Here is a 14950-nt window from a genome sequence, read left to right as displayed (position 1 = left end):
TATTCAACAGAGCATTAGAATTCCAGAATAGTTAATGTATTTAAGGACACTGAAACAGTACACTTAAAAAAAAAAAAAAGCAAAAGACAAGAGAGTCCTGAAAGCAACAAGAGAGAAGTCATCTGGAAGAGTATTCAATACACCTAACACCTGGTTTCTCATCAAAAAACCAACCCCACCAGCCAACACTGAAAGGCAGAAGGGAAAAGGATAAGGGCGCCTGAGTGACTCAGTCAGTTTAGCATCCCACTTCAGCTCAGGTCATATTCTCTCAGTCTGTGAGTTCAAGCCTTGCATCTGGCTCCGTGCTGACAGCTGAGAGCATGGAGCCTGTTTCGGATTCTGTATCTCGTCTGTCTGCCCTCCCCTACTCGCGCTCTGTCACTCTCTCTCAAAAAGATAAATAAGCATTAAAAATAATTAAAACAAACAAACAAACAAAAAGAAATGGGATAACACAAACTGCTGAAAGGACCGTCCAACAATTGTACAACCAGAAAAACCATCCTTCAAAAATGAGGGAGAAATTAAGACATTCCCAGATTAAAAAAAGAAAGAATCTGCTGCCAGAAGACTTGCCCAATGCTAAAGAAATCTTTTAGGATGAAATGAAGGACACTAGACAGTAACTTGAATCCACATGAAATAGCACCAGTAAAGATAACTACATAAGAAAATACAAAAGTAGTAAAAATGTATTTTTTATTTATAATTACTTTTTCTCTTCTTTATAAAACTTATTTAAAACAATAATTATAAATCAGTGTTGACTGGGGCGCCATAGTGGATCAATCGGTTGAATGTCCAACTCTTGATTTTGGCTCAGGTCATGATCCCAGGGTCATGGGATTAAACCCCACATCAGGCTGCATGCTGAGCATGGGCGGAGTCTGAGTTTCCCCCCCTCTCTCCCTCTGCCTCTCTCCCCTGCTCATGCTTGCTCTCTCTAAAAACAAACAGGGGTGCCTGGTAGCTCAGTCGGTTAAGCGTTTAACTTCAGCTCAGGTCATGATCTCAGGGTTCTGGGTTCGAGCTTTGCATCAAGCTCTGTGCTGACAGCTCAGAGCCTGGAGCCTGCTTCAGATTCTTTCTCTCCCTCTCTCTCTGTCCCTTCCTGCTCATGCTCTGTCTCTCAAAAATGAATAAATGTAAAAAAAAAATTTTTTTAAACAAACAAAAAAATCTGTGTTGATGGACATATATGTGTAAAGATGAATTTGTATGACGTAATAGCACATAGGAAGGAGAAGAAAGAAACTATATAGAGAGCAAAGTGTTGCAAACTATTAAAACTAAGCTGATATTAACCAGCCCTGAACTAGACTGTTATAAATTAAGACATTAGTTATAATCCTCAGGGCAACCACTAAGAATGTAACTCAAAAATATAATAAAAAAGATAACAAAGGTATTAAAATGGTACACTAAAAAATATCTATTTAACATAGGACACATAAAGTAAAAAAAGACACAGGACATAAAGAAAACAAATAGAAAATAGCAAATGTAAACCCCACCTTACCAATAGCTACCGAAAAAGGATCAGACATTCCAATCAAAAGGCAAAGATTGGCAGAATAAATTTTTAAAAATTCATTTATATACTGTCAACCAGAAACACAATTTAGACTCAAAAGACACATAGTTTGAAAGTTAAAGCATGGATGGAAAAAGATATACTATGCAAATAGTAACCAAAAACTCGGATTGGCTATACAAATATTAGAAAAAAAAGGAAAAAAAAAAAAAAGACTTAAAGGGGCACCTGGGTGGCTCAGTTGAAGAATCAGCTGATCCTGATTTCGGCTCTGGTCATGATCTCACAGTTTGTGAGATCAAGCTCCGTGTCTGGCTCTGCACTAACAGATTCTCTAACAGACTGATTCTCTCTTTCCCTCTCTCTCTCTGCCCCTCCCCCACTCACACTCTCTTGCTCTCTCTCAAAATAAATATCTTAAAAATAAATAAATGTCTCAAAAAAAGATATATCATGCAAATAGTAACCAAAAACTTGGAATGGCCATACAAATATTAGAAAAAAATGCTTGGGGCACCTGGATGGCTCAGTCAGTTAAACACCCAAGTCCTGATTTTGGCTCAAGTCATGATCTCAAGAACCTCAGGAATTAAGCCTGCATCCAGTTCTGTGCTGATGGCACAGAGCCTGCTTGGGACTCACTCTCTTCCTCTCTCTCTTTGCCTCTCCCACACATGAGCATGCACTCTCTCTCTCTCAAAAAAAAAAAAAAAAAAAAAACTTGAAAAAAGAAAAAGAAAAAAAAGACTTTAAGGGGCACCTGGGTGGCTCAGTTGGTTAATGAATGAGTTGTCTAACTCTTGATTTGGTCTTAGGTCATGATCTCATGGTTTGTGAGATGAAGCCCCAGTCCAGCTCTGCTGAAAGATTCATTGATGGACTGATTCTTTCCCTCTCTCTGCCCCTCCCCTACTCAAACTCTCTCTCAAAATAAATAAACTTAAAAAAAAAAGAGAAAACTTTAAGAGGAAAGCTATTACTGGAGACAAAGAAGTACATTTTATAATGATAAAAGAGTCAATCCACCATCAAAATATATATAATTATAAATATATAAGCATCTAACAAAGGAACTCCAAAACACACAATGCAAAAAACAAAAGAAATGGAGAAATGGACAACTCAACAATAATAAATGAAACTTCAATACTCTATTTTCAATAGTGGATAGAACAATTAGGAGATCATCAAGGATATAGACATAAACAACATACTAAATCTAACAGACATCTACAGAACACGACATCCAACAACAGAAGACACATTTTTCTCAAGTGCACGTAGAACATTCTCCAGGATAAACAACGTACCAGAGCATAAAAAACTCTGAGTAATTTAAAAGGACTGTAATCATACCATTTATGATCTGTGAGGACAATGGAATGAAATTAGAAATCAAGAGAAGGAAACCCAAGAAATTCACAAATATATGAAAATTAACACAATCATATATACCAATGTGTCAATGAAAAAAGCACAAGAAGTTAAAAATACCTTGAGATGAATGAAAAAAAAACCCACAGCATTCCAAAAGTTATGGAAAACAGTTCAAGCAGTGCTTAGAGGAAAATCTATAGTTGTAAACGCCTTTATTAAAAAAGAGCAACACAAAAGATCTCAAATTAGTAACCTAATCTTCCACCATTAGAAACTATAAAAAGAGCAAACTAAACCCAAAGCAAGTAAAAAGAATATAAGACTAAAATCAGACCTAAATAAAATAAGCTACAGAAAAATAGAGAAAGGAGAAGATTCAAATTATTTAATCAGGAATGAAAAAGGAGTGTTACTACTGATCTTACAGTAACAAGGATTATAAGGAAATACTATAAAGAAATATACACCATTAAAATTAGAGAACTTAGATGAAATGGATAAATTGCTAGAAAGACACAAACCAGCAAAATTAATTCAAAAAATATAAAAAATCTCAACAGTCCTATAATAAGAGATTGAATTAGCAGCCAAAGCACTTTCCACAAAGAAAAGCCCAGAACTGGATGGCTTCACTGATTAATTTACCAAATGTTTAAAGAAGAATTAACTCCAATTATTTTGGAAATTCTTCCAAAAATCAGAAGAAGAGGGAACATCTCCTAACTCTTTCTATAAAGCCAGAATTCCAAAACCAAAGACATCATTAAAAAAACAACAACAAATCAATATCCCCATGACTACAAACACAAACACGCTCAACCAAATACTAACAAACTGAATCCAGCAACATATAAAAAGCATTATACGCTATGACCAAGGAGGAATTACCAAGAATACAAGATTGGGTCAATGTATAATAATCAATGTAAGATACCATATAAATAGAACAGGTAGAATAAAAATCACATATATCATCTCAACAGACAAAAAAGCATCTGAAAAATCCAATACCCTTTCATGATAAAAACTCAACAAACTAGGAAAAGATGGATACGCTTCCTTAACCTGATAAAGGGGATCTATGGAAAACCCACGATTAACTTCATACTCAATGATAAAAAAGTTGAAAGATTTACCCGAGATCAGGAACAATATAAGGATGTCCATTCTCATGAGTGGGGGAGGGGCAGAGAGAGGAGGAGAGAGAATCCCAGGCAGGCTCTGTGCTGTCAGCAGAGCCCATCGTGGGGCTTGATCCCACTAACTGTGGGATCATGACCTGAGCCAAGATCAAAAGTTGGACACCAAATGAGCCACCCAGGTGCCCCAAAAAACTGCAGCTTTAGTTGTTTTTGTAAAATTCCCAGAGCAAAGTCTCAGCGGTGCTTCAAACAGTAAGAAAAGCATCAATGTGTGCCACAAGTAAACAAATTTATCAATGTATACAGGGAGGGAGAAGAGTATTCATTTTTATTACCTTTGAAGATGGCTCGCAGGAGAGCTCCAGGAGATTTTCCTTTCACTGCCTGATTCTGAAGGAGATTAGCTACCTGAAATCCAAAAAAGAAAAAGCTACAGATCTCTGGCAACAATTTTTCTACCCAATGACTTAAATTCCCAATATGAAACACATTCATCTGTCAGGTTCATATCCTTCAGAGACCTCTGGTGTCAAAAACAACATTTATTACGACAGAGCAGAGTAGATCTTAACATGATGCACCGCTACCAAGGCTGAAATTTATTCATATATTCATTCTACAATTGTTTAAGTATATGAGAAGCTACTAATGAGGAAAGAGGAAAGTGATGATACATTTTTTTCAAAAAATCAGTCTTGCTCCTTATGTAGAGAATGGTGGGGGGGGGGGGGTATGAGTAAAATGATACATTAGAAGACTGCTCCAGGGTTCAAGTGAGAGATGACAGTGGCCTAGACCAAACAGCAGGGGAGATGTAACCGGTTGAACAGTGTCCCTCCCCAAATTCACACTGGAGTTCCAAGCCCTAGGACCTCAGAATGTGACCTTACTTGAAAACCGGGCTGTTGTAAATGTAATGAGTTGCCATCATTAAGATTGGCATTAACACAACAAACATCCTCCTAAGAAAGGGGATCTTGGACACAGAGACACATACACAGTGAGTGTGCCACATGAAAATGGAAGCAGAGATCAGGGTGATGCAAGCTAAGAAATGCCAAACTGCCAGAAACTAGGTGAGATTCTCACAGCCTCAAAGAAACCAACGCTGCGAAGCACCTTAACCTTGGACTTTGAGTCTCCAAAACTATGAAAATAAATTTTTATTGTTTAAGCAACTCAATTTGTAGTACTTTGTAATGGCAGCCCTAGCAAACTAATAAAGGAGATGAAGAAAAGTAGACAGAAGATACATTTGAGAGCTTGAATCAAAAGGATTTACTGTGGTCTGAATGTTTATGTCTCCACAAAATCCACATGTTGGACTCCTAATGCACGATGTGACAGTATTTGGAGGTGGGACCTTTGGGAGGTAATTAGGTGATAAAGGTCGAACTCTCATGAATGGTACCTGTCCTCTGACAAGAGACCCCACAGAGCCTCCGAGCCCTTCCACCACGTGAGGATACAACGTGAAGTCTGAAACCCAGGAGAGGACCTTTTACTGGCATTCTCACCTCAGACTTCCAGCCTCCAGAACTATGAGAAACAACTGTTCCTTGTGTCTAAGCCACCCTGTCTGTCGTACTGTGTTACAGCAGCCTGAATAGACTAAGAGACAGACTTCCTCACAGTTTAGAAGTGAAAAAGGGGTGATGATGAAGGAAAAGAAATCAAGGAGAACTTTTACACTTCTGGCTGAAGCAACTAAATGTGTAGATGTGGCACCAGCCATTGACATGGTGAAAATGTGGGATCAGGGGAGCATCGGAATCACCCAGAGGGCTTGTTAAAACAAATCGCTGAGCTTCAGTTTGATTTAGCAAAGCTTACGTGGGACTCAGAACTCCTACTTTTAAGATATCCAAGTGGAAACGCCAAGTAGCCAACTGGATATGTCAAAATGGAGCTCAGTGAAGAGCTCAACGGAAACATCAGAGATCATTGAGGGAGAGATGTAGAGAGAAGAGAAACACCAACATTCAGGGATTAAGAAGAGAAGCGGCAGCCAGCCAAGACTGAGAAAGTGAGGCTGACCATATCCAGAGAAACAAGTGTTACAGAGGCAGACTAATCTAACAGTGAATTTGTTCTCTTCCACAACTACATGTGCCTGATCTTCCTGATTCCAATCCATCTCTCCCTTCTTAAATACATAAGGAAGTAACCTGACTGCTCTGCCTGGAACCTCCCAACAACTCGTCCCTTAACTCTCAGAGGGGGGTAGGGTAGTTCTCAACCAGGGCTGATTCTGTCCCTCGCTCCGAACCCAGAGTACACCAGGCAATGTCTGGAGATCTTTTTAGTTGTCATAACTGGAAGGGTGCTACAATCATCTAATGGATTAAGACCAGGGATGCTGTTAAACACCCTACAAGGCACAGGACAGCACCACTCATCAAAGAATTACCCAGTCCAGGGGCGCCTGGGTGGCTTAGTCGGTTAAGCGTCCGACTTTCGCTTAGGTCATGATCTCGCGGTTCGTGGGTTTGGGCCCCACGTCGGCCTCTGTGCTGACTGCCAGCTCAGAGCCTGGAGCCTATTTCAGAGTCTGTATCTCCCTCCCTCTCTGACCCTCCCCTGCTCACGCTCTCTCTCTCCTAGAAATAAATAAAAATATTAAAAAAAAAAAATTACCCAGTCCAAAATGTGAGTAGTGCCAAGGCTGAGAAACCCCAACTCATCTTGAAACCATTGTTTCATTAGAGGGCAGTGTGGCATGGGGGGCAAAAAAACCCAACAGAAAGACAACTGGATCCAGAATCAGAAGATGAACCCCAGTCATGACATTCGCTAGCTTCATAACCTCAGCCAAATTATTTCACTGTTACGTGGGTCCATTTCCCTACCTCCAAGGACTGTTAGGAGGACGGGTAGAGGACTCTGCACGGGCCTAATGCATAACAGGTGCTCAAACACAGTTCTCTTCTACCCCTTCTGTCCTCAGCCCTCCTCCTTCCTCCCTCCACTTTGATGAACTTTCGTCTTTTTTGACTTTATGCTTTTACTGCATTTTAAAACTCAAAAGTCAACTAAGATTACATGTCCTTGTTTTGGAAAACATTAAATTTTTTTAAAAAATATTTTTATTTATTTCTAGGAGAGAGAGAGAGAGAGACAGCGTGAGCAGGGGAGGGTCAGAGAGAGGGAGACACAGACTCTGAAATAGGCTCCAGGCTCCGAGCTGGCAGTCAGCACAGAGCCCGACACAGGGCACGAACCCACGAACCGTGAGATCATGACCTAAGCGAAAGTCAGACGCTTAACCCACTAAGTCCCACATTAAATTTTTTTTTAATTGGGAGACTGGAACCACCAAGTTCATGGCACAGTCCAAAAACAGACTTTTTTTTTTTTCTTTCATAAAATAGTCCTCATTTTGCAATGTCTGATGTTTTCTCATGACCACAGAGTCTATGCAGTCCTGGCTGGAACACAGGTGATACTGCACCCTTCAGTAGCATCACACCTGGAGGCATGTGATGTCCATGTCTCCCTCATTGGTAATATTAATTCTGGTCGCTCAGTCAAGTGCGTTGCTGAATTTTCCCGCTTTGTAATTACTTTCCTCCCAGTGAGCAGTCCGTAAAGAGACAATGACCATGCACACATCCTGCTCATCTAATTTTCCCCTTGTATAACGGAAAAGCTCAGCAACAGGCACCATTACCAGGTTATCAAAGTCAGTATCATCAGAATGACATAGACATCATGAGCACAGTGAAACAATACACTGAAAAAGGCACAGCACCATTTCTGGGGTCCTTTTATCGGAGATGAATGACCTCAGGCTAACCTGGTCTGTCAGGGACACACCAGACAGGCACCAACTGAGGGACATTCAGCAGAATAACCGATCAATACTCTTCAGGGTTATCAAGGTCAGGAGGAACAATGACGGACCGAGGAACTGTTGCAAAGTGCAGAACACCAGGGAACAATAACAAGTGCGTGTTGTACGCTGAACAGGATTCTGGGGGGCGAGAAACGACATCAGTAGATAAACCGGTTTGCTAATAGTATTGCACCAATGCTAATTTCTTGATTCTTAAAATTCTGACTAAGGTTATGTCAGGTGCTATGGAAGCTACACAGAAATTCTATTATTTTTATAACTTTTCTGTAAGTCTAAAAGTAGCTTAAAATAAAAACTAAAACCACTGATGTTTCTTGCCTGTTCCAATCTTCATCATGATAGCTGCAAAATGGGGACTTTCTAACTCTGGCACGGAGGCAAGACCTTCCTTTTCTCCATTTATATATTATCAGCATGGACTCACAAATTTATTTTTCAATGGCTTATAATTCCTAATTGGACATAATTATTCTGATGTTTAATAGTCCCAGATTTGGGCAATGGAAGCCTCCTTCAAGCTGGTTCCTATGTCCTTGTGACATGCCCTCATCGCTTTTTCTGGACACTTCTTTACTTTCTGGCTTACAAGATGTTCCAGGCTCATCTTATACCCATCATGCCCATCCTTGCAATTAGCCATTTCTCTGAAAAGCCCTGGTTCCTTTTAGTGGGAAATGATTATTGATTATTAAACCAAAGATTTAGGTCATGGGTGTGCTTGTTACTACTTGTGCAATCTCAGCAGCCTCTTAGTTCTCTCAGTGAACAGAGCTTAAAAAAAAATACACGTGTATATGCAAGTAGGTACAAATATACATGTGCATGTAAATATGCACATACACACATGCTTCAGAACCGAAAGTTCCTATCAATACTTCTATTTCTAATCTATCCCCACAGAGTTCTTTCTTGCCTTCCTTATATCCTAGATTTGCATGTCCTTTTTACCACAGTAAAATGCTGACTCCCAACATCAACACATTTACTCATTTGCTGGATCCTGTAATATATCTAAAATCTTTTCATAATTGCTTGCCCGTATCACTACAATATTTCTATTTTAAAATTTCAGGATTGGGGAGCCTGGCTGGCTCAGTCGATGGAGTATGAGACTTTTGATCTCTGAGTTGTGTGAGCCCCATGCTGTGTGTAGAGATTACTTAAAAATAAAATCTTTGGGGTCGGGGGGGCGTCTGGCTGGCTGGTTCAGTCGATACAGCATGTGAACCTTGATCTCAGGATTGTGAGTTCGAGACCCACAATGGGTAAAGAAATTACCAAAAGATAAAATCTTAAAAAAAAAAAGTTAAGGGTTTATTTGTATCTAGCCCTCTAATCAGATTCTAATCACAGTCTGTGTTTGCATTCATACCAGCAAAGTATGAGTGACTGCTCCTCTGGTCTCAGCAAGAGTGTACAGACAAGCTGTTCAATTTTCCTGACAGGTAATAATGGTTTCACTTGAATTTGCATTTCTCGTATGAGCATCCTTTCTTATGTTTATGGTAATTTTTATGTCATTATGATTATCCGCTATTACTCATTTTGCTTTTTTTAATAGGATTTTTGGACTTTTTTCCACCCTCAATTATTATAAGTTGCTTATGAATTAGGGATATTAACCCTTTATCTGTGATAGCTGCAAATATCATCTTCCAATTTGTCATCTGTGTTTTGATTCTGTGTATGGTATTTTTGGTCGTGTAAATTACATATATACGTAGGTAAATTTCTCAACCTTTTAGGGTACCCAGATTTTGAATCCTAAAAAAGCCTTCTCTGCACTGAAGTTAAAAAGAGGAATTCATGTTTTCTTCTAATATTTAGGTTTGGTTTTTACATTTAGACCTGATTCATGGAGAGCTTATTCTTGAACAGTGTATGTAGAATACATCTAATTTTATGTATATTTTTCCTAAATGGCTAACTAGTTCTCCCAACACTATTTATTAAATAGGAACTTTGCCCCAATTATCTGGGATACCACCTTGTAATAGAATTTATATGTGTTGGGTTTACTTTGAGACTTTGTTCCATTATCTGTTCTCTCATGCACCAATACCACACTCTTAATTAGAGAGGGTTTTTGCTATGTTCACTATCCAGTAGAGCTAGTCCTTCCTCAGATATCTTCCATTTCAGTGTTTTCCTAGCTCTTCTTATTTTTCTATATGAACTTTGTTTTTAATGTGTATGAAATGCGATTGAGGGATGTCTGGGTGGTTCCATCAGTTAAGTGTCCGACTTCAGCTCAGGTCATGATTTCAGGGTTCATGGATTTGAGCCCTGCATCGGGGTCCACATGACAGTGCAGAGCCAGCTTGGGATTTTCTCTCTCAAAATAAATAAGCTTAAGAAAGAAAAAAAGAAATGCTATTAATTCTTATAGAATTTTATATTCTGCTACCTAGCTGACATCTTGTTGTATATGGTTTGATCATGGATTCTTCAGGATTTTCCAGGTGTACTATTACATATTTTTTTTTCTATTCTTATGCCTTTCACTGTTTTCTCTAGACTAACTGCATTGGCTGACAGACCAGAACAATGTTAAATAGAGATGGAGAGAGTAGGCATACTGCCTAGTTCCTGGTCTGAGCATAAATGCCTCTAGGGTTCCCCATTAAAATGCTGACTTGAATTCTACTCCTGAAACCAATATTGCACTGTATGTCAACTAACTGAAATTTAAATAAAATTTTGAAAAGAAAAAAGATTAAGAAAAAAAGGATGCTGACTTTAGGATCTATACATACATTTTATCATGTTAAGCAAAAAGCCACCGACTCCTATTTTCTCAAGAGTTTTTACTTGGAATGAGTGCTGGATTTTGTCAAAGCCTTTCTCTAACTCATGAAGATAATCACATGGTCTTTGCAGTAATATACTTTCTATTACTGAACCAACCTTGTATAACCTGGCATAAACTCCACTTGGTCATGGTGTATTTTTTTTATCTGGTATTGGAATCTGTCCCCTAGTATTTAAGATTTTTGCATGAATATTCATAAGTGAAAATACTCTATGCTATCTTTATCAGGTTTAGAGTTCAATGTTATACTTCATAAAAGCATCCTTAAGTTTTTCTTATGTATGTACGTTTCCTTATGTATTATATATGCTGTCAAACTATGTAGCATCGAGACTATTTATCTCTAACTTCCGATTTCTAAGTTTGGTAGAAGTCTCCTGTGAAATTATCAGAGCCTGGTGTTTTTGTGTGAATTAATTGCTTGATTAACTCTTTTTCTTCTAGGAAAATTGGTTCTGGTTAAGCTTCCATCTCAAATTGGGTCAATTTTATTAAACTGTATGTTCTTAATTTTCCATTTCCTCTAGATTTCCAAATTTATTTCTATAGATATATATGAAGTAGTCTCTTACTATTTTTTGACATTCTCTTTATTAATAGTTCTTTCCCCCTTCTCATTTCTTATTTTGTACATTTGGGTTTACCACATTGCTTTCTTGACTGGTCAATGGTTTTGGCTAATTTTTCAAAGAATTAGGATTTTGATATATTAATTTGATCTACTTGCTTAGTTTCCACTTTTATTTTAGTAGTTTCTTCTTTGTTCTCTTGTTTGCTGCTTTTGGATCATTTAAATCATTTATTTCAATTGACTTAGGTGATTTTTTAAAGTATTCCATGGATTCTGATATGTAGTATTTTATTTTTTTAGAAATCCTATAATTTCTGTTGTCATATTCCTTTTTATCCATTTGCAGGTAGAAAATCCTTTTTTATTTATTTCATTTCTCATTTCCAGTTTTACTGATTGTGATCAAAGAGGGTGGTTTACATATTTCTACCTTATGAGACCTATCAATGTCTTCTTTGTGCTTTAGTATATGACACAAATCTACATGTTTAAAAAGATACTCTTTTTTTTTTTTTAAGGTTTTGTTTTTGGGCAGGAAGAGGGGTGGGAGGCCTGGGGGGCTCATTCAGTTAAACATCTGACTCTTGATTTTAGCTCAGGTCATGATCTCACAGTTTGTGAGTCTGAATCCCGTGTCAGGTTGTGCGGAGCCTGCTTGGGATTCTCTCCCTCCCTTCTCTCTCTGTTCCTCCCCTACTCACATGCTCTCTCCAAATAATAAACTTTAAAAAAAATTGTAATAAATAATATTTTATTTTTTGGGCTCCTGGGTGGCTCAGTCGTTAAGTATCTTTCTTACTTTGGCTCAGGTCATTATCTCACAGTCCATGAGTTTGAGTTCCACATCGGGTGAACTCAAGCCCCACTCTGAGTAAAACACGAGCCCCAGGTAAGCCTCACTTCTCTCTCTTTCTGACCCTCACTCACTTGCACCCTCTTTCTCTTAAAAAAAAAAAAAAAAAAAAAAAGCACGGGGCGCCTGGGTGGCTTAGTCGGTTAAGCGTCTGACTTTCGCTTAGGTCATGATCTCGCGGTTCGTGGGTTCGTTCCCCGCGTCGGGCTCTGTGCTGACTGCCAGCTCAGAGCCTGGAGCCTGTTTCAGTCTGTGGCTCCCTCTCTCTCTGACCCTCCCCTGCTCACGCTGTCTCTCTCTCTCTCTCCTAGAAATAAATAAAAAAAAAACATTTAAAAAAAAAAAAAGCAATCTCTACACCAAACGTGGGGCTTAAACTCACAACCTTGATATCAAGAGTCAGGCCCTCCCAACTGAGCCAGCCAGGGGCGCTGAAAATATATTCTTTTATTATTAAAGCATTTTCCACATATTTTAAGTACTATTCATATTCTCTCTCTCTTTATAATTTTTGCTTTGTTGATGTATCCCCAAGGCTGTAATCCACTTCACTGATTTCCTCTTTAGCAGTGTTAAGTCCACTGTTAACTATCAAGGTTTCTAGAAATTTTCTGACTGTTTTCCAAATCTATCCCTTTTATTTTATGGATTCTATTTTCTTCATTTACATATTTGGGTATGTTGAAAATCACATTAAATATTTGCATGAAATATATTTTCTTTTTATTTTAGAGACACTGTGTGAGTAGAGGAGTGGGGGAAAGAAAGAATCTTAAACAGGCTCTATACTAAGTGTGAGCCTGTGACATGGGGCTCAATCCCATGACTCTGGGATTATGACCTGAGCTAAAATAAAGAGTTGGATGCCACCCAGGCACACCAAATATTTGTGAGTCTAGAGTACCTTTTAGATTTCCCTACATGCTCTAAATCCTTTAATGTGAATTTTCCCATTGCTGGATATGTTACTCTTTCTTATTCCGGACTTTTTTTTTTTTTTAAAGTTTATTTATTTTGAGAGACACACAGACAGCATGAGCAGTGGAGGGGCAGAGAGGCAGGAGGAGAGAGAGACTCCCAATCTGTCAGCACAGACCTGATGCAGGGCTCAAACTCATGAAATCATGAGATCACAACCTGAGCCAAAACCAAGAGTCAGACACTTAACCAACTGAGCCACCCAAGAGCCTTCTTGTCATGGACTTCTTTATGTATTTTATAATTTTTTACTCTAAGCATATCTTCTGTGGACATTAAATAAACTGAATATATATACTGCTGGATACTTAACAAATTTATAGAGGATATAAAAAGATGACTAATACACTGGTCAACAGAATCAAGATACAAAAAGATCTTGATAGAGTAAAATGAAATTAATCTTAAAAGAAAGTTAAGATATAAATGTAGAATTTTGTATGTGGGTTCTAAACATTAACCACAGAAATTCAGAGATGAAGGAAATCAGCCTAATATCAACATCTGCAAAAGGAGTTCGGTTTTTAGTTGCTTGTAAAAGCAATGAGACAACAGTATGATATTGTAGCCAAAAAGGTGATCCTGCATTAATGGGAAAAGAAGAGAAATTTTGTTCAATTTTAGGTATTAAACTTTTAAGAGAAATGTTAATAAAAGAGAAATGTTCAGAAGAGTGTGTCCATGTCAGCAAAGAAACTCTAACAATTATTCAGTGTCAGGGTCAAGGCCTGCATGAGGCTCTATGCTGACAGCTCTGTGCTGACAGCTTGGAGCTTGGAGCCTGGAGCCTACTTCCAGATTCTGTGTCTCCCTCTCTCTGCCCCACTCCCACCTACATTCTGTGTCTCTCTGTCAAAAACAAATGAACATTAAAAAAAAAAAAAAGTATTCAGTGATTATTAGATGGTTTACATGCATTAGCTCATTTCATCTTTACAAAAGCCAAGAGACAGAGATCTTTTCTAGGGATAAGCAAGAATCAGAGAGGTAATTCACAGCATCTATTTATATCATGAATTTTGTTCTAGTTCTTATTTTCGTTTATGTTAATATTAAAGCCTCTTCATATTCCTTTTAAAAGCATATTAAACATAAATTCTAAATCAATACATGAATTAAAGGCTGGTTTTAACCAAATCTTAACGTCCATAGAATAATTCAAGTTGCAACTCATGCAATGGGTTGTCTCAAAAAGCTGCTACAAAAGCAATCCTGGTAATTAAAAAAACAAAAATACCCCACCCCTACATCAATTCCCAATTGGTGTCACATGTTAACAGAGATTACAATGTACCACAACCCAGGCATGCAAAATATTCCCTTAAAAACATAAAACTCCAAGTCTTAACTCATTTAGACATATATACTTATATTTAAAGTGAATGTTAAGGAGGGATTCCTTTCCATACAGGAATATGAATAAGCTAAGAACATGTATTATGCAAAAAGAAGTATATCAGAAGAGTAAGACGATTCAAATAAGAATTTCAAGGGGTACCTCAGTGGCGCAGTCGGTTAAGTGTCCGACTTTGGTGCAGGTCATGATCTCACAGTTCATGGGTTCGAACCCCGCATTGGGCTCTGTGCTGACAGCTCAGAGCCTGGAGCCTGCTTCAGATTCTGTGTCTCCCTCTCTCTCTGCCCCTCACCCACTCACACTCTGTCTCTCTCAAAAATGGATAAATGTTAAAAAAAAATTTAAAAAAAAGAACTTCAAAATATTTTACTGATTATGAATTTATCTTTTTTGGGGAAGATATTAATAAAGAAGCATCAGTAGGTAATATGTCACATCAAAAACTATAGTCAGGATATTACCTTCAA

The 14950-nt window shown here is 38.1% G+C and overlaps 1 protein-coding gene across 2 annotated transcripts in view; it reads right to left on the bottom strand.

Moving 5' to 3' along the window:
- FANCI (FA complementation group I) overlaps positions 1–14950 on the bottom strand; it is an 82903-nt gene that overhangs the window by 63830 nt on the left and 4123 nt on the right. For both annotated transcript variants that reach the window (XM_039217206.1, XM_039217197.1), the window contains exon 3: positions 4392–4464. In XM_039217206.1, coding sequence (XP_039073137.1) covers positions 4392–4464 — 73 coding nt within the window. The remainder of the gene's footprint in view (positions 1–4391; positions 4465–14950) is intronic.

This window comes from Hyaena hyaena, unplaced genomic scaffold, assembly GCF_003009895.1.
Source record: "Hyaena hyaena isolate Hyena2069 unplaced genomic scaffold, ASM300989v1 scaffold_13, whole genome shotgun sequence".
Taxonomy (NCBI): Eukaryota; Metazoa; Chordata; class Mammalia; order Carnivora; family Hyaenidae; genus Hyaena; species Hyaena hyaena.
Note: the sequence above shows the minus strand (reverse complement) of the source record. Positions and strands in the feature narration are given on the sequence as shown.